General features: G+C 35.2%; 2 protein-coding genes across 10 annotated transcripts; one reads left to right on the top strand and one right to left on the bottom strand.

Annotated features, from left to right (window-relative positions):
• The first annotated feature begins 10,320 nt into the window (after nt 1–10,320).
• LOC112784320 (uncharacterized) lies at nt 10,321–12,518 on the top strand. Its single transcript, XM_025827477.3, has 3 exons — nt 10,321–10,790; nt 11,367–11,555; nt 12,187–12,518. The coding sequence occupies exons 1-3, from the start codon at nt 10,560–10,562 to the stop codon at nt 12,343–12,345; spliced, it is 579 nt and encodes a 192-aa protein (XP_025683262.1). The 5' UTR covers nt 10,321–10,559; the 3' UTR covers nt 12,346–12,518.
• LOC112784280 (transcription factor E2FB) lies at nt 12,480–17,734 on the bottom strand. 9 transcript variants are annotated; one of them, XR_003193832.3, is made up of 15 exons: nt 17,318–17,733; nt 16,082–16,271; nt 15,891–15,953; nt 15,649–15,734; nt 15,479–15,567; nt 15,335–15,389; nt 14,998–15,050; nt 14,854–14,904; nt 14,701–14,749; nt 14,538–14,603; nt 14,381–14,457; nt 13,970–14,189; nt 13,809–13,898; nt 13,657–13,723; nt 12,480–13,187 (listed from the first exon to the last, which is right to left on the bottom strand). XR_003193832.3 is itself a non-coding variant. In XM_025827467.3 (15 exons), the coding sequence occupies exons 3-15, from the start codon at nt 16,200–16,202 to the stop codon at nt 13,054–13,056; spliced, it is 1,131 nt and encodes a 376-aa protein (XP_025683252.1). In that variant the 5' UTR covers nt 16,203–16,271; nt 16,758–16,888; nt 17,318–17,708; the 3' UTR covers nt 12,480–13,053. The 9 variants fall into 9 exon arrangements, 8 of the variants coding, with proteins under 8 accessions (XP_025683252.1, XP_072088249.1, XP_072088248.1 ...); XM_025827467.3 differs by lacking the exon at nt 13,809–13,898 and adding an exon at nt 16,758–16,888 and having other exon boundaries at nt 17,318–17,708; XM_072232148.1 differs by lacking the exon at nt 13,809–13,898 and adding an exon at nt 16,758–16,888 and having other exon boundaries at nt 15,891–15,950; nt 17,318–17,644.
• Nucleotides 17,735–18,850: the final 1,116 nt, after the last annotated feature.

Here is an 18,850-nt window from a genome sequence, read left to right as displayed (position 1 = left end):
CTGGGGTTGAGGTGCTATTTTGGAAGGAAAGTGAGAAAGTTAGAGTGAGAGAGTTTGGAAGGGGCGGAGTGGGTTCAGATAGCTTAGGGAGGTTTTTGTCATTTTCAAATGGTTGAATTATACGGTTGGTCCACATACTTTTACTAAATTGCAAATTGGTCCCTATTGTCAAACATGTGCAGTTCACATGTTTAAAATAGAGAATATGTTGAGAATATTCTGTTAATCAAATACTTTTTGAACGGCGAGACTAAATTACAAATTTTAATTCTCTTTAGGGACCAATTATGTAATTTAACCTTATTATTATTATTAGAAAAAATATAACTCCAGTTAATTTAAAAATTAAAAATTTATAATTTTTAAGATGTAAAATTTAAAATTTAAAATAAGTAAAATAATTTAAAAAATGGACTAATTTTAACTGGAAAAAATTGGTTTTATTATTATTATTATTATTATTAGAGCATTCAAAATATGGTGGTGAAGAGTTGGAATTAGACTTCTCTAAGTTGAACATGGACATGGTAAGCTGAGCACTAGAAGAGCCAGAGGCCATCAATCTGGATTGACACGTGATAAAGCAATAACAGGGAGGAAGAAAGACTCCAACTGGAGCACTAGAAGAGCCAGAGGCCATCAATCTGGATTGACACGTGATAAAGCAATAACAGGGAGGAAGAAAGACTCCAACTGGCCTTACTTTGTAGGCGACATGAATGAATGCTTGAAAGTTAAAACCTTCGACTAATGATTCCGCCACCAAAGTAGAGAATCGGCCCATAAATTCGGTCCCAAATATTCAACACCCACATTGGCTAACACATCACATCGAACACCGCGCAAGTCCTATACCTCTACTTTTTCTGCACATTACTGCAGCTGCATGCCTAACTACCATAAAGTCCCTTCAAATAATATCATCCAACTAATACCAAAAAGAAACAAATAATAATAGGAAAAGTATCATCTAACTTAAAAATTAGTCAATTTGTTTAATTTAAATTCTTCAAAAAGTAAGAATTAAAAAAATAATTTATATTATTTAATTAAAATTTAATTTCTTATACATATTCAATATAAAAATTTCATAAACGTTGATTGCACAATAATTATGGTTGTACAAACTTAGCATTATATATAAGTACATTTTATGTTGTTTATAAAATTTTAGCAATATTTAAAAGAAATTAAATTAAATTTATATTCTTTATTATTTGATAACATGTTTAATTTAACAAATAGAAAAATTAAATTAAAAAAGTAATAAAAATGCAATATTAATTTTAGTTTTTAAATATTGACCAATTACAAAATAGATATTTTGTGTGCACGTTTTTTTCTTTTTAAAATTCATCTTTTCTATATGTGCATGTTTTTTTTTTTTTTTTTTTTGCAGCACTTAGATAATATAATCAATCATTTGTTATGGCTTCAAGGTGCCTACCGTTTTTCCCTCTCCACCGCGTTATGGTGGTGCTCCACCACCTTCGCCAGTCTCCATGGCTGAACGACCTCCATTGCCACCACCCTCATCCACAATGCCGCCACCACGTAGACCGCCTGTTCCGCCACATTGATGAAGTCCAACATTATATTCGCCGCTACAGGCTACTCCCTACGGTGGTAACCCACAGCAGGCGTCGCCCTCTAAACCAGTGTAACCACCACCGGGAGCAGTTCATGGAACTTAGAAGGGTTCACCAAAACCAACTACGAGAGTCACTCACAAGAATCCGACGGTGCATAAGGCCTCTTAGGCATTACCACATCTTTCACCAACCGGACCAGATCACACGTTACTACCAAAGCATGAACATCCTCAACATTTTCACCAACCAACTATAAGAGGTGAGACAGGGTTAAGGACCGTTTCAAATATAAGAATGGTTGTTTCAGAATCTGAAGAGGTGGTGTTTGGGTTCACTAGCACCCACATGATAACGCTTAATTTTGTGTTATTGCCGAGTCTCTTCTTCAAATGTGGCTTTGAATTGTTGCAATACGCCTTTCAAAATGGACGTGGATGCATAGATCCAATCATACACAAGAGAGATACGAACGACCAGAGGCCTCCATTAAAACCAAGCTTCAACAGGCTAATCCATTTCCCTTCCTTCACTTTTTACCTGCGTGCAAGAGATAACCCTTTCAGCTTACTCCAGTCATCGAAACAGAATTTTAGACCCGAACTCTTGATTCCCTTCGGTTGGGGAGAATATCTTCCATCAATTTCTGCTTCTGTTCCTTCTGCCTAGGTAGCCCTTATAAATTTTGCTATAGCAGGATTATTTGTCAATTACTCTTGTTAGTTTGTTAGTCTGGCCCATAAAATTTGAGAACTTCAACGACCAACATGTCATTCTTAGTTTGTATCCTGTCTTGAAACTTGGAAGCTAGTTCACTACTTTCCCAGAGCTTTATCTTCTTTCATCGTCATTGGTCTCATTTAGATGTATTTGTCTCATAGTCAATGTGCTACTAAGAATAATATTAAGCTTGCTTTGAGTTTAAATATGTGGAACCGAACTTTCATAGCTGCGATCGTTGTCTGTATATTCTGTGACATAGATCCAACATAAACCATAGACACAAAAAAAATAAGGATGGTGATGCCACGCAGATCTACGTCGTCCGTGGAGTAGATCCGGCAGGGGACAAGATGATGACGAACAATCGAAGGGAGGAGGGAGTTGTTAAACGAATGCGAAGTCCTTGGAGTTGCCAGTGCAGTGGTCTTCGGGGATGAAGATGTCGATGGCATGTCGCCGTACGTGTGGAAGAAAGGGAAGAGGTCATAGGCGATTGTACGGAACGTTACTACGTTTAGACAGGGGTTTTGTGCTTGCAGATTGCAATAACAGCTATAGCCAATGCTATTTGGGGTTTAGGGATTGCATATTAGGGTTTGTGAGGAGGAAAGAAATAGTGAAAGCTTTCATGAGAAACCGAGAATGTTGAATTAAATATGTTCTTGTATGGATACCTGAAGGGAGAGCTTGGTCCCTTGGAGTCGACGCCGAGTTGTTATTTTCGGTGTCGACCTTTGAACTTTTGTGGAAGTCCGAGCTTTTCTCCAAGGAGATGTTCGCAGAGCGTGAGCAAGGAACAAGGAGGAGTGTACCTGCAAAGACACTCTGAAGATTAAGTCAGTATTGAGAATTCAATGTCCCCTTTGAAGATAAAATATCATACCTTTATAGGTGAGATAAAATAAGTCGGTTACGTTTCTATTGATCATCTGAATTGAAGAGCAATTAATAGGTTTTAACAAGTGATAATGTCTGATTGTAACGTATAATGCCGAGTTATAACGTAAAGTGCCGAGTTATGGTGCATAATGCCGAGTTATTGTATATAATGCCAAATTATGACATCGGATTTATAATGGTCGTATCATAGCCCCCAAACTTAGCCTGACTATATTTTGATAAAGCAGGTTGAGCTTTTTTTTTTAGTTATAACTCGGCCATTTGAGTTATAGGTATGGAGCCCCCAAATCAACTTACTTTATTAAAATAATGAATAATTTGAATTTTCAGACGTAATTTGAAGTTAACGTGTATTGGTAATTTGAAGTTAACGTGTATTGGAAAGTGTAGTAGTCTTGTCATTGATTGTGCCTTTGATTTTTCCAATGAAATTTTGAACCGTTGATTTAATAGATGCAACGGTTAGGTTTTTTCATGGAATCGAGTAGTTAATTTGAATAGTTGCTGAGACGATGTTGATAAAAGTGAATTGGTTGGGCGAGAATATTGAGTTAGTTCACCGTTGTTTGGTGATTTGATTGAGTTTGATTGCGCATGTGTAAACGATGCGACTTTGAATTGAAGAGTTGTCGCGAATGGATAAGTGTTTGTACTTGTATGATATGTGATTGAGTTTGTTGACTGTTTATAGTCATAGTTCGGAATTGAAAACTGAGTTTGATTGCGCATGTGTAAACGACGCGACTTTGAATTGAAGAATTATCGCGAATGGATAATTGATTGAAGATTGTGTTTGATTGCGCATGTGTAAACGATGCGACTTTGAATTGAAGATTTATCGCGAATGGATAATTGATTGAAGATCGTTGATAGTCATAGTTCGGAAGATAGTTGATATAGATCTGATGATAGTTGATATAGATTTGACAAAGAGTGATAATGATTGATATAGAAATGATAATGATTGATATAGCTCGGATAATTATTGATATAAATATGAAAATAAAGATAATAGATTTAGATTTGAAAATAGAAAAACAGATATAGGTCGGCGAATAGGGATAACAGATATAGGTCGGCAAATAGAGATGACAGATATAGATCGGAAAATAAAGATAACAGATGTTGATCGACAATTAGAGATAACAGATCTGCAAATAGAGATGATAGATATGGATCGAAAAATAGATATAACAGATATAGATTGGCAAATAGAGATAACAGATATAAATCGGCAAATAGAGATGACAGATTTAGATCGGCAAATAGATATAACAGATATAGATCGAAAAATCAGATTTAGATCGGCAGATAGAGATATCAGATATAATTTGGCAAATAGAGATATCAGATATAAATTGACAACTAGAGATAACTGATAAAGATCGACAAATAGAGATAACAGATATAAATCGGAAAGTAGAGATGACATAAATAGATCGACAAATAGATATAACAGATCTAGATCGAAAAATCAGATATAGATCGACAAATAGAGAGATCAGATATAAATTGGCAAATAGATATAAGAGATGTAGATCGAAAAATCAGATATAGATCGGCAAATAGAGAGATAAGATATAAATTGGCAAATAGAGATATCAGATATAAATTGACAACTAGAGATAGCTGATAAAGATCGGCAAATACAGATAACATATATAAATTGGAAAGTAGAAATGACATATAGATCAGAAAATCAGATAACAGATGTAGATCGGCAAATAGGGATAACGGATATAAATCGAAAAATAGAGATGACATATAGATCAGAAAAATAGAGATAACAGATATAGATCGGCAAATAGATATATCAGATACAAATTGAAAAATAGAGACGACAGATATAGAATTAAAAAATAGAGATAACAGATATAAGTTGAAAAATAGAGATGACAGATATATATTAGAAAAACATATATAGATCGACAAATAGATATAACTGATATAAATGGGCAAATAGAGATAACAGATATAAATCGGAAAATAGAGATGATTGATATAAATCGGAAAATAGAGATGACCGATATAAATCGGATAATAGAGTGACTGTTATAGATCGGCAAATAGAGATTTTTAATATAAATTGGCAATTAGAGATGACTGATATAAATTGGACAATAGATATAACATATATAAGTTGGCAAATAGGGATAACAGATATAAATCGGAATATAAAGATGATTGATATAAATCGAAAAATAGAGATGACTGATATAAATCGGATAATAGAGATGACTGTTATAGATCGGCAAATAGAGATTTTTGATATAAATTGGCAAATAAAGATGATTGATATAAATCAGACAATAGATATAGATCGGCAAATAGATATGACTGATATATAAATTGAAAAATAGAGATGACTGATATAAATCGGCAAATAGAGATGACTGATATAAATTAAAAAATAAAGATGACAGATATAGATAAAAAAACAGATATAGATCGAAAAAACAGATATAGATCGGCAAAACAAATATAGATCGGCAAAACAGATATAGATCGACAAATAGATAAACCAGAGATGAATTGAAAAATAGAGAGATGATAGATAATGATCGGAAAAACAGATAAAGATCGGAAAATAGATATACCATAGATGAATCAAAAAATAAAGATGACAGATATTGATCGAAAAAGCAGATATAAATCGGCAAATAAATATATCAAATGATTTGAAAAATACAGAGATGACAGATAATGATCGAAAAAAGCATATATAGATCGGCAAAACAGATATAGATCGACAAAACAGATATAGATCGGCAAATAGATAAACCAGAGATGAATTGAAAAATAGAGAGATGATAGATAATGATCGGAAAAACAGATATAGATCGTAAAAACAGATAAAGATCGGTAAATAGATATACCATAGATGAATCAAAAAAGAAAGATGACAGATATTGATCGAAAAAGTAGATATAAATCGGCAAATAAATATATCAGATGATTTGAAAAATACAGAGATGACAGATAATGATCGAAAAAGCAGATATAGATTAGAAAAACAGATATAGATCGACAAAATAGATATAGATCAGCAAAACATATATAGATCGGAAAATAGATAAATCATAGATGAATTGAAAAATAAAAGATGACAGATATTGATCGGAAAAGCATATATAAATCGGCAAATAAATATATCTGATGATTTGAAAAATACAGAAATGACAGATAATGATCGAAAAAGCAGATATAGATCGGCAAAACAGATATAGATCGACAAAACAGATATAGATCGGCAAATAGATAAACCAGAGATGAATTGAAAAATAGAGAGATGACAGATAATGATCGGAAAAACAGATATAGATCGAAAAAATAGATATAAATCGGCAAATAGATATACCATAGATGAATTGAAAAATAAAGATCACAGATATTGATCGGAAAAGTAGATATAGATCGGCAAATAAATATATCAGATGATTTGAAAAATACAGAGATGACAGATAATGATAAAAAAAGCAGATATAGATCGGAAAAATAGATAAAGATCGTCAAATAGATATACCATAGATGAATCAAAAAATAAAGATGACAGATATTGATCGGAAAAGCAGATATAGATAGAAAAAACAGATATAGATTGACAAAACAGATATAGATCGACAAATAGATAAACCAGAGATGAATTGAAAAATAGAGAGATGACAGATAATGATCGGAAAAACAGATATAGATCGGCCTTTTTCGGGCCTTAATGATTTACTATATGACCTTTATTTACAAAGGTGCAGGTAAGTTTGAAGCCATTGGAAGGAAATGGGGCCTATAAAAAAAAGGTTGTTTATTTCGAGGCCCCACGGTGGGCGCCAATTGTTCTTGTATGGATACCTGAAGGGAGAGCTCGGTCTCTGGGAGTCGACGCCGAGTTGTTATCTTCGGTGCTGACCTTTGAGCTTTTGTGGAAGTCCGAGCTTTTCTCCAAGGAGATGTCCAATTGCGCAGAGCGTGAGCAAAGAACAAGGGGGGAGTGTACCTGCAAAGGCACTCCGAAGATTAAGTCAGTGTTGAGAATTCAATGTCCCATTTGAAGATAAAATATCATACCTTTATAGGTGAGATAAAATAAGTCGGTTACGTTTCTATTGATCATCTGAATTGAAGAGCAATTAATAGGTTTTAACAAGTGATAATGTCTGATTGTAACGTATAATGCCGAGTTATAACGTAAAGTGCCGAGTTGTTGTGCATAATGTCGAGTTATTGTATATAATGCCGAATTATGACATCGAATTTGTAACGGTCGTATCAAAATATATTCAGTTAAATCTATAAAATCTTTTCCGAAACTAAATACATACAAGAAGGTGTTCGAGTATTTCATTGTATTTTAATAAAAAATGCGTCTTTCATTTTTTGTTGTTATGAGGAGCCAATGGAATATTTATACAATGTGTACAATGGAAGTTTATGGAGTATTAGAGATATAACCATTAGTGTTACATGACGTGGTATTAGAGTGCTAAATCTGAAAGGTCAAGAGAAGATGTTTATTATCCCTAGTACTCGGATGGTTATTTATATAGTATTGGGGATGTTCATTTTGTAAGTCAATAGTCAATTGTACACATTGTACAAATAATCCATTGTCTCGCTAACGGGATCCTTTTTTTAAATATGGATATTTATGTCGATAAATTATATCTCAAATGACTTAATCTTTCCATACTTATCTAAGAAGTTGTAGATTCGAATTTTCTTATTTTTGATAAAAAAAAATATGAATAATTATAATAAAGAGACTCAATTTTTTTCGGTTGACATTAGTTAATTTTTTAAAAATTATTTTATACATTTTAAATTAAAAAAATATATTAACAAATATTAACTAATTAAAACTCAACTCTCTATACTTATTCAATAATAAAATATACGAAAAGATAAATTGAAACAAAAATTTTGTAGCTGAAAGCGTGAAATTGTTAATCGGCAAAGCATTGTGAAGAGGAGACCTGTACTTCCCTTCACCCACCAAAAAGGAGACACCACGACGTTTTGGTGTTGTCCTATGCTGTCAACTTCGCGCTTAGCCAACTATTGTTGGGATAGCTGAGGCTAGGATGGGCCTAGCATGATTGGCTCAATATTCAATGCAAGTATTGGATAATAAAAATGTAGTTTTTTCTTGTTTGAAAATGATGGTAAATTTTGAGATGGACCCATTACCAGCAAAATTGGCGGCGGAGCTTCATGCGGCACCAGATAGCTTCGACAATACTATGGAGGCAGCAAAGAGGAGCAAGCGGCGGCGGCATGCAACGACGAGGAATGCAAAAGCAAATCCATGGCAGACAGAACCAGAGCCACTCAAATAAGTGAAGGCGGGATGGGATATGTCATCGTTTCATCCAAGGAAGTAAAAGAAATGGCAGGATAGAAAGTGGCATGGAGGTCCCGTAGAGAAGATGAATTGGGGAGACTTTCTTAATTTTTGGTCAGGGCCAGCTTGTTGGCCCAAAGCCAAGACAAAAAAAAAGTTTGAACAAGATGGAAACTGAGGAACCACCAAACAGGCCACCCAATTTCGGGACGGGAAACACAGAGGAGCTAGTGACGATGATGGAGAATTTTGAGAATGGAGGGGCTCATGAAGCCAACCCGCAAACCGTTGTTTCTTTCTTTCCACATCTTTTACTTATGATCATTATGGCCTGGAACACTAAGGTTGTGAACAAGGCTACTGTTCGCACTCTTGAAGAATTATGTAGTGTTTATAAGCCAGATATTGTTTGCTTGTTTGAAACACGATGTAGTGGAACTAAGGCTGTGGAAGCTATTACATCTATGGGATTTACTTTTTCTATAGTTGAAGAAGCTGTGGGATTTAGTGGAGACATATGGATTCTGTGGAATACTGCTAAGCTTAGATTAAGTACGATGGATTCTAATCAGCAGTGCATTCACCTCCTATCTGCTATTTATGCTAGTCCAAATGAAACGTTGAGAAAGGAGCTTCGGGAGTCTGTATATTTAAAAAAAAAAAAAAAACAATTAAAGATCCCTAGATGTTAATTGGTGATTTCAATGATAATTCAGTCGTAGCCTGAAGCTCGACGACGTTCTTTTGTGTAGCCTCCAACAACCAACCTCTCCTAGTAACAGCCTCCCATTCTTTTAAAGTACTTGCGGCGGCGGCGTTCTTCTTTGCGTCAGTCAGTGGCACTCTCCTAATCTCCCACTTAAGATCTCCCTCCGATCTGATATATCTTCTCTTCGATCTTCTACCTGTCTCTCTCAGCTTTCCCTTTCTAGCAGTCGAGCTCCAAGCCTCTCATTCTCTCAGCGGCAGCAGCGAAGCTCTCCCAGCTCTTCTTCCAGCTACATCTTTCAGTGGCATTCTTGTAGAGGTCTTCTTCTTTGTCAGGTAATTTTTAAATTTTTTTCTTTTATTATTTAATTTAATAATTTTATAAAATCACTGAAATTTGAAATTTTGTTGAGTTAAAATTTTATAAATTGTCAAGTTAAAAGTATGTGGTTTCTAATTGTTGAGTTATAATGTGATTTAAACTTGAATGTTTAATGTGCATTACAAAATGGTTTATAATGTGACTAAATTTTTATTTGTATTTGCATTATATTACGTTTTAATAAATTAATTATAATTATGTAAGTTTGTGTGTTTATATTTATTTAATTAATTAAAAATTAGGAGGGTCGGCTCGTTGACATGCTATTAAACATCATGGATTAGGATTCTAGTCCATTTAAGTTTAGCGGGGCGGCAACAGTTTTGATATTTTTGTTTTATTAGGAGCTGGATGGGCTTTCAGGAAAAATGGATAAAGTGCCAGATTAAAATAGTGACGCTAGATTTTTTCCTTTTTGGGTCGATGTAACAGGAGTATTTTTTTTTGGGTCATGATGCAACAGGAGTTGGTAGTGCTGGTAGAGCTGCATGTCTTTTTCCAGACTATAAATTTGAGGCCTAAGCCTCGCTACTTTTTCCTTGGGCTCTGAAAGCCCATAGCAATGGCATGAATACAAACAGTTTTCCCGTTCATATGTGGGTGTGGACATTATCATATGATTATTTTGTATGACCCCAAAAAAATAACAACTTAGTTAATCATATGATTATTTTGTCTGACCCAAAAGGATTTTTTTTATTGGATATATTTATGATTATTTTGTCCTATCAGTATCATCCACCACTATCTATCTACTTGAGTATACTTTATTGGTTCAAGGGAGCTCACAGAAAAACATTCCGTCTCAGAGATATCCAGCAATTTCTTTTCTTTTCTCTTCTTCCAATTTTAATAATCAAACACCAACATATGATTGTTTGATCAGTAGGTACATAAGATTCTGCTATAGGGGCCAAGAACAATGACCACATCACTTCTAATTCCATTGTCACCTTGTTCTCCTATACTCAGCTGGGGGGAGAAGAGCAGGTTTAGATGGCATGCTTTTTCGTTTCACTCATTGAAATCTAAATCCCATGTGAGAGGGTTCAGAGTTAGTGCTAAAGAGAAAACAGAGGAAATCAAGAACCAATCATCATCTTCAGCTGAGGATGTCACAAAAAAGTATGGCCTTGAAGCTGGTTTGTGGAAGGTGTCCATTTTCTTTTCTTCTAAAATCTTAATTTTGGTGTGATTTCTTGCTTTTCATGTCCGATTATTGGTAAAGTTACCTCTTCTACCTTGCTTAACTGCAATACTGCAAAGTGTCAAGTGTGTACATTGTTGTTCCTTTTATTGGAAAAATAAGCACAATTAGGATTGGGATATGATTTTGCTAAAAATTTTGTGGGGAACAGGAATATTTTTAAGGAAAATACAATCTTGAACCAGTGATGGAAAATGACTAATTTTGCTAGTCTAATTGAATTGCGGTTGCTTTCTTGATATGCTGCTTATTTGTCATCATAAATGTTGCTTTACCACAAAATATAAAAAGGGGAGGAAGAAAAAATGTAAGTGATAACTCATCAAAGAATTTTGAAGTCATTTTCCAATTTCTGCTCGTGTTTTTCATCTTTGATTGTTGGTTTTCTTTCCATTTATTTTTCTCCATTTTGGGGGAGTAAATTAAGGGGTTGTGCTTATCTTCAAGGAATGTTCAGCAATTAATTGAATAATTTACTTTCTCTTCTGTCCAAAATAAAATTTTTATGCCCCTTTATACCAGATTTTCAGCTCAAAGGAAGATGGGAAGGGTAACGCTGAACAGAAATCAAAGGGTGATCAAGCCAAGGAGTTGCTTGCGAAGTATGGTGGGGCATACCTTGCCACCTCCATTACTCTCTCATTGATCTCTTTCGCTCTATGTTATGCACTAATTAGTGCTGGAATTGATGTCCAATTCTTGCTGCAGAAGGTGCAATGCTTAGCCCATGACTTTTATTTTTGGTATTGAATGATTCAGAAATAGAGAAAATAAAAAAATGTCGTTTATATTATAAAATAAAATATGCAAGAGGGTGTATAAAAAGTGATACAAATATTATTTTTCTAAAATTATATAGAAATTTGCTAACATGTGTTTAAGGGCACATTTTAAGGATATCAAGGAATATTTTATTGAAAGTTATTGAAAAGATAAATATTTTTACATTTTTAATGTATTGAATGCATCAAAAATTAAAAAAAAAATTATTATTATCCTCTTAAAAAAGAATCTTGTGAAATAGAGATATAATCAATTGTTAAAAAAAAAATTGAAGAAGTAAAGTGTGATCTCTAATCTTTCATTGCTCTCTCTCATGTTTTTTCTTGATCCCACTTATAAAATTAATAGTGAGAGATCATATTTTACTCTCTCAATTATTAAAAAAAATTGAGAGAATCCATTTCCGATTTATACTTCTTGATTTTATTTATGGTTCGATTTATTCATTATCCATTACTCATTGTTAAATAACGCCCCGTTGAAACTCTTATCAAATGGTAGATAACATGTGTTTATGTAATTGTCTCTCCATTTATATACTAATGTATTCATTTTTCAGTTAGGAATCTCAGCTGATGAGACTGGGGAGAAAGTTGGCACTTTTGCTTTGGCGTATGCAGCGCACAAAGCTGCTTCTCCAATTAGGTTCCCTCCTACCGTAGCTCTTACCCCGGTTGTGGCTGGTTGGATTGGAAAGAAATTTGATAAAGATAAATAGCTGCTTGTTGTAATCTGGGTACCTTAGGATACCCGTCAACTTGTAATGTGCTGCTCCATTGATAATATTATCATTCCCATTGCTATGACTAAATGTGTATCTTCCGTTCACCCTTAAAGGCACGTACATTCTTGTTATTATCAATGGCAATAGAAATTAATTTAAATGATAAACATATGAACATTCTTTTTTCACTGTACACTCGCAAGATTGCATCCTACCTACAATTGTTATAACTCACTAATTAATCACTGGTTACGGTCACTGCCAATGTGCTGACTACAGCAGAGACTGAAACTTACATAAATGGATAGATTTGAGAGCAGGGTTACATTTGAATCTGTACCTCGGAGTGTGATTATATTGCTAACCAAACATTAGACGATACAAACTACAAAGCCATTTACCCCCCTAATCAATGCTTGCAATAAAATACAAGGGTGGGTTTTGGAAACGCCTCATGACCTCTTTTCTTGTTTTGTTGAACATGGCCGTTTAGAATATGTAATATTAACTGTACAATGAGCCCGTGTGAACTCAATTCCTGGGATGAACTTGGAGAGAAACTCGGAGAAAAATCTTCATTGGATCCTACAATCCAACTTCCAGGGCCATGTTGAAGAGGATAGAGATAGCTGGATGTCATAGGTTCACAACGGAAACAAAGAACACAGTCCCTTTAGATTCACAACATATCCTTTTGAGGCTTCAGCCCCCAGCAGGGTTTGATGCTGCAGTAGATGCTTCATTTACATTCGAAGTATGTGTTAGAGTTATAGCATGCTCGCGAGTTGTACAAAAATCATCCTGAAGAGTACCCAGTTCATTCCATTGGACACCAGCTGTAAATGCATCAAGGATATCAAAACAAGATCAGATTGCTTTTTCTTACGCTTTCAGTTTCAATAAATGCCTCAAATTTCAAACATTTTAAAGTTTCAAAATATAATCCCATTCCTAAGATAAAGTATTAATTTTACTTTCCCAAGAAGATCCTTAATCTAATTGTGGTGATTAAATAACCATATTTACTCATTTTGCTTTTTCATTGAGAAAGATCAAGTTGAGGTTGAGTGGAATGGGAAGGAGCAAAAGAGGCTTAAAGAGTAAAATGGACGTCAGTTGACCTATTTTAAGCCTCTCTTCCCTCCCCCATCCATGATCTGAACCTGCAGATACACCCTTAATGTCTGTGTGTCTGCGCTTTTCTTTTGAAACAGAGGAAATAATTTAAAATAATTGTACTCCCAAACCCCTTCCCTTCCATATAAAATATAATGAAATGGGGGCTGCGGTGTACAGAGAGCATACATTCTGTTCTCCACATGTCTGTTATGCTAACATCAGCATCTGATAAAAGCCAGTAGTCAGCATGGCTCTGCAAATAGGGAGAGAAGAATGTTTTAATTGAGCTCCGAGGCTTCTGCATTCATATCTTATCAGAAACAATACTAAATACTAACAACTTCATGCGTACAGCAAAGTAACATGCCGGCTTGATTTGTGTGGAACATTGAAAGTTAAACGTCTTCCAGAATTAGGAATTCTCCTGCCTTATGGTTCAAGAATTATTTTTTGCAAATCCATTAACCAATCATGTCAGATGTTTTAAAGTAATACTTACATCAACATCTGAAGGAACAATTTTCACGATCCCACTCAGAAAGTCTTGTGTAGAAGTAAAATCAGAACTAGGTATTTGACCATCTTGTCCCTGCACTGCAATGTCTCTCCCGTTATCCTCTACAACCACAGTTGGTTCATGGTTTTTAAATTCTGGAGTCGGTTGAAATTCGGGTGCAACATCTGCACCATTAATCTCCTCAAACTTCTCTTCAAACTGACTAGAACCGTAGTTTAAAAAAAGAAGAAGAAGAAGAAGAAGGAACGGTCAAGAATGTCAATTTTAAAACATGCAATCAAGTAGCACTGCTTCATCTGGCATTGTCATCTGACCTTGCCATGACAATAGCAAAATGACCCTTGAGGTAAATGCTTTAGAAACACCGCTAGAATTCTAGAAAACTAAGCATACCTAACAAGGTAAACATCTATTGGGCCCATGGTGCTTCTCAGGACTATCCTGTATCTCCTCTGGGGATAATCAACAGCCTGATAGAAAATGGAAAAAATTTACATGACAAAAGAAGCACGAGATATTAATAACTTATATGCATGCCCTGTCAAAATACCTCATCAGGATCTGAAACCTCCAGAGTGGTGCCATGTGGAGCTTTAATTGCAATCAAGGTTTCATTCTGGCAGGATAAGATAGATAAGAAAGTCCTTAGTCAAAACATGGAAATGGAGTTTCGATCTAAAAGTGTTTATTAACACATTGATGAAGAAACAAACCTGGAAGCAGGGCAAGTTCTTTATATCTTCCTCAGTGACGAAAAGCAATCTATGATGGTGGAAATAGGTGGACGAGAATGCATCAAACAAAGTTATGAACATAAACATAAAACACGGCAAAAGGCCCGCAAATATCTGGAAAGTAAATATTACTTTTCACTATTTTCATTTTCACTAAGGTCACTTAGTCTTTCTTGCATCTCCCTGTGAAATTCAAAATCTTAAACTAAGTTAATATATTTCAAACAAACAATCGAAGTATTCAAAGAATAATTAGTAAAGGCATGATTCCCAAACCTTATTTGTCCATCTAACCGGCACTCCTTCATGGTAAGGTTTTCAACTTCTGCCTGGAAGTATGAAACAAATCAATGCCAACAATTTTTGTCAAATTTACATTTGAAGTCTTATATATTGAACAAATTATATAAATCTGAATGCAATCCTTATATCCCGTTGCATAGCAGACTACTCGATTACTGAAATTCAAGTCAGAAGCTTCACACATTTCTTTTAACCAAAAATATATAAACTTGCTTTGCCATGAAAATAAGAAACTTGTTGATGATAAATAATAATATAACTTATTCTCAGTCTTTATATCTTTCAAGCATTGAATTGAATCATTCCTAACCTGTAAACTAGAAAAACTATCTTCAGGCTCTCCTGGTCTTGAAACATCAAGTCCTCTGGAAATCATCAAAGAAGTTAGCCAAAAATTTCAACACTTAGACTAAAAAATTTCCAACATTGACAGACATATAGAAAGCATGCTTACTTCCATTGAATTCTGTTTTTTAGTTTCTTTTCTATAAGGCCAATCCCTTCGAGAACATTTGTTATGTCATATATTCTCCTCTTCTGTACCTGTATACACAAAAGCGCCATCAAATAATCTAAATTCACAGCAAGCAGTCTTAAGATGAGAAAAAAGGGGGGGATATAAACCTCTAATGTGTCAGCAGCTTTATTCAAATCAAGAATACCATCCTCTGCTTGCTTGATCAAATTGATGAACTTCTTTGTCAACAGACCTGGATTTTTTTTTTCCGAAAAAAAGAGTAAAGGATTATTAGAAGAATATATACAAATAAATTTCATTTCCAACAGTAAACCATATAGGGAATCGAATAACAATACCACGATAAAAATAAAATGAATTAATTAAAATAATAGCAAAGTAATAATACCTAAAGAGCTGTCATAGCGACATGGGCCAACAGGAGTGAGATTATTTCCTGAAGGAGATCCTGCTAAAATTACAGGAAAAATATCTCAAAAGGTTTTTCAAGCCAAAATTAGCTAGTAAAGGAAAGATGTTGCATGCTAAATACATGAATAAAGAAGGCAAGAATACAAAGTCTAGAAGAGAAAATTTCACCAATATTTGGACCTGGGGTTTGAGGTCCAGATCTGTTGCATTTGGTAAGCCTGGAGGATTTGCCACCCTTCCCTATTTTTCCAGATTTAGGGGTCTGAAAAGGATTATTAGCTGCTCCCATGGATACATGATTCACCCTATCACCAGAATCAGCTTCAAAATCTGTTGTGTTACTCTTCCGCTTCAATTGCTGAAATGTACGTGTATGATAATTGCAACCAATAGAAAATATAATATGCAGAATAAGTTAGCACCCTTAGACTACATTATCATACACAATTAACAACCATGCACCGTAATATCATTTCAACTTGAAACTGAAGATAGACATTTGAAAAGTTGAAGAAAAAGACAGGAATATTTGACCACTTTACAAGAATTTAATGGTCAATCCATCACACATTCTTATGTGCAATTCATTTCTTCTTCCCACTGTCACTTCACAAACATTATTACCTTTATTGGATATATGGATATATGAAAAGTACCCCCACTGAAATGCAACCGGAGAACATGCAAACAGATATCACCATTTGTGGTCAAAATGCCTAGGAATGTATAAATTATGAAACCTCCAAGGCCAATGTTGGGGTAATCAAAATCATTCAACCTAAAAGATCACAAAATTAAAAAGCATACACAATCAATGTTGCTATTCAGGAAGCATTTATCACACCTGAATTGTTTCCCAAGCCACTTGCTACCTTCCTGTAAGACTAACCAATATTACAATCACATCATGGTCTCGACTTCTGGATGATCAATAAGTGCACCCTCTCTAGTTCGCCACTTGTCAAACACTCAAACCTAAGATATCAGACCTAAAGTTCATACTTCATACTTCATATAGCATAATCAACTGAAAAAAAAAACAAACGAACAAACAAGTAGATAATTTCTTCATTTCTTGCAGACCTTACCCATGGGGAGAGGGGGAAGGAAGTCTACATTTGACCTTATGAACTCCATAATTCAACTCTTCTAACTCATCAGCAACCAATTCCACCAAATCAACAACTAAACAGGTGATCCAAACCTTAAAATTACAGAGATCTCCTAAGCCTACTTCCAACACCCATCACCCATATAAAAATCCCACTCCAAAAACCAAAACGAAAAACTACCAAAAGAATTTTTTTAGAGAAAGAAACATAAATTGAAATCATAGAAAACAAAAACAGATCATGATATGCGAAAAATCAAAAGGGGGGATTATTAGGATAGATAAACACTCACGGAAGACTTAACAACGATGGCTTCGGGTTCGTGGTCAACAGTTCGGCGGTTGTGGTGGAGGTGGTCGGGGGCAAAGCGGTGGTAATCAACGGAGGCGGCAAAGGGCGGCTTCATGGTGGAGAGGGGAAGTTGGCGCCGCATGATCTGCTCCGATGGGCTAGCAGCGGCGGGAGGAGCTCTGGTGCCCGACATCAGCCAGGCCGGCTAGATCGAAAGGTTTGGAGGGAAAGAAGGGAATGGGGGGAGATCTGGGCGTCTTTGGGAAATGCCGAAATGGGAACTGAGGGGGAAAAATAGCGGGAGATAAAAAGAAAGACAGCAGAAAACGAGGGAAAGGAAGCATGCAAGCAACCCGTATGAAAGGGAGAGGGTAAGGGAGGGAATTTGGTGAGGATATTGATAATTGATTATCTATCTATTAAAACGATCTCTGAAATTTATTAAATAATTTAATATATTTAAAGTTATTTGATATTATACGGCTATAATATTTTCATTATTATTTTTATATAATAATTATTCTAACTCATATTTATGTAAATAGTTACTTTAAATAAAACAAGACAATATTGTATTGTATCAAAAGAAAAATAAAACAACTATTATTATTATTATTGTTGTTGTTAATAAGTGTTCCGGGGCTTACCTAGAACCGGACGGTGGTTGGACTTGTTTGAGGCCCAAGTGCTGGAGGAGTGTGGTCTCCGACTTGGTTTACGTCTGGGAGCCGCCTCCGAGTTGTGTGTTCCAAGAGATGGGGGTGATACCTGCAAAAACACTCCGATGCCTAAGTCAGCATGGGGTTAAGCAGGTTTAGAATGTATTGGAACTTAGAGATACCTGAGGAATGTCAGGGTATTTATAGTGGTGATCCAATAACCACCGTTGGAGTAGTGCCACCTTTTTAGGTGGATAACCGTCCCTTTATCTAGGGATTGTTGAGATATGTCTTCTAGAAGTGGATTGAGAGATTTCAGAGGCAGTTACTTATTTGAATAAGTGTTATCTGCCAGCTATCTCTTGAGCCCGACTTCTTTGGAAAGAAGACTGTGTTGAGTCCGACCTCTTTTGAAGAGATCGGTGAATAACGAAGGCCAATCTTTGGATTTGGCCTTTTGGCGTATTTGGACCTGGGCCATAGCGTTGGGTCAGGGTAGGAACAGTGCCCCTACTCGAGTCCAATCTCTTTTGCTTATGAGTTGGATTCGAGTATTGAACTTGGGTTTGTAGCCGACGCGATTTTAAATTTCTTAATCGCCAAGTCTAATCAAACGTCGCGTCCGTTGGGGTTTTCGTATTTACACGTGGGAGCAGTTACATTGGTAACAGCGCGTTTCTTTAATGATCGCGTCAATTTACGCTTATGCCCCTAGCGTGCTATAAATACTTTTCCCTCTTTAAACGACTTGTTTTTGGCCAGGTCTTTTTTCTAAGACTGATTGGTACAACTCGTTCTTTCCGAATTATTTAAGGCTTCTAGGCTTTGTATGATTGGTTTTAGCACATCGTGCTTAACCAAAGAATATTTCTTGT

The sequence above is a fragment of the Arachis hypogaea genome, chromosome 3 (assembly GCF_003086295.3).
Source record: "Arachis hypogaea cultivar Tifrunner chromosome 3, arahy.Tifrunner.gnm2.J5K5, whole genome shotgun sequence".
In the NCBI taxonomy this organism is placed as follows: domain Eukaryota; kingdom Viridiplantae; phylum Streptophyta; class Magnoliopsida; order Fabales; family Fabaceae; genus Arachis; species Arachis hypogaea.
The sequence above is the reverse complement of the archived record's forward strand: the minus strand, read 5'-3'. Positions and strand labels throughout refer to the sequence as shown.

What these genes read in the sequence shown, in the direction of transcription:
- LOC112784320 (XM_025827477.3), top strand. Translation starts at nt 10,560, where the DNA reads ATGACCACATCACTTCTAATTCCATTGTCACCTTGTTCTCCTATACTC. An exon ending in TTGAAGCTGGTTTGTGGAAG is followed by an intron (nt 10,791 to 11,366) that starts GTGTCCATTTTC and finishes CCTTTATACCAG; the next exon opens with ATTTTCAGCTCAAAGGAAGA. An exon ending in TCCAATTCTTGCTGCAGAAG is followed by an intron (nt 11,556 to 12,186) that starts GTGCAATGCTTA and finishes TTCATTTTTCAG; the next exon opens with TTAGGAATCTCAGCTGATGA.
- LOC112784280 (XM_025827432.3), bottom strand. Translation starts at nt 17,509, where the DNA reads ATGTCGGGCACCAGAGCTCCTCCCGCCGCTGCTAGCCCATCGGAGCAG. An exon ending in CCATCGTTGTTAAGTCTTCC is followed by an intron (nt 16,272 to 17,317) that starts GTGAGTGTTTAT and finishes CGTACATTTCAG; the next exon opens with CAATTGAAGCGGAAGAGTAA. An exon ending in ATAGTTTTTCTAGTTTACAG is followed by an intron (nt 15,051 to 15,334) that starts GTTAGGAATGAT and finishes TCATACTTCCAG; the next exon opens with GCAGAAGTTGAAAACCTTAC.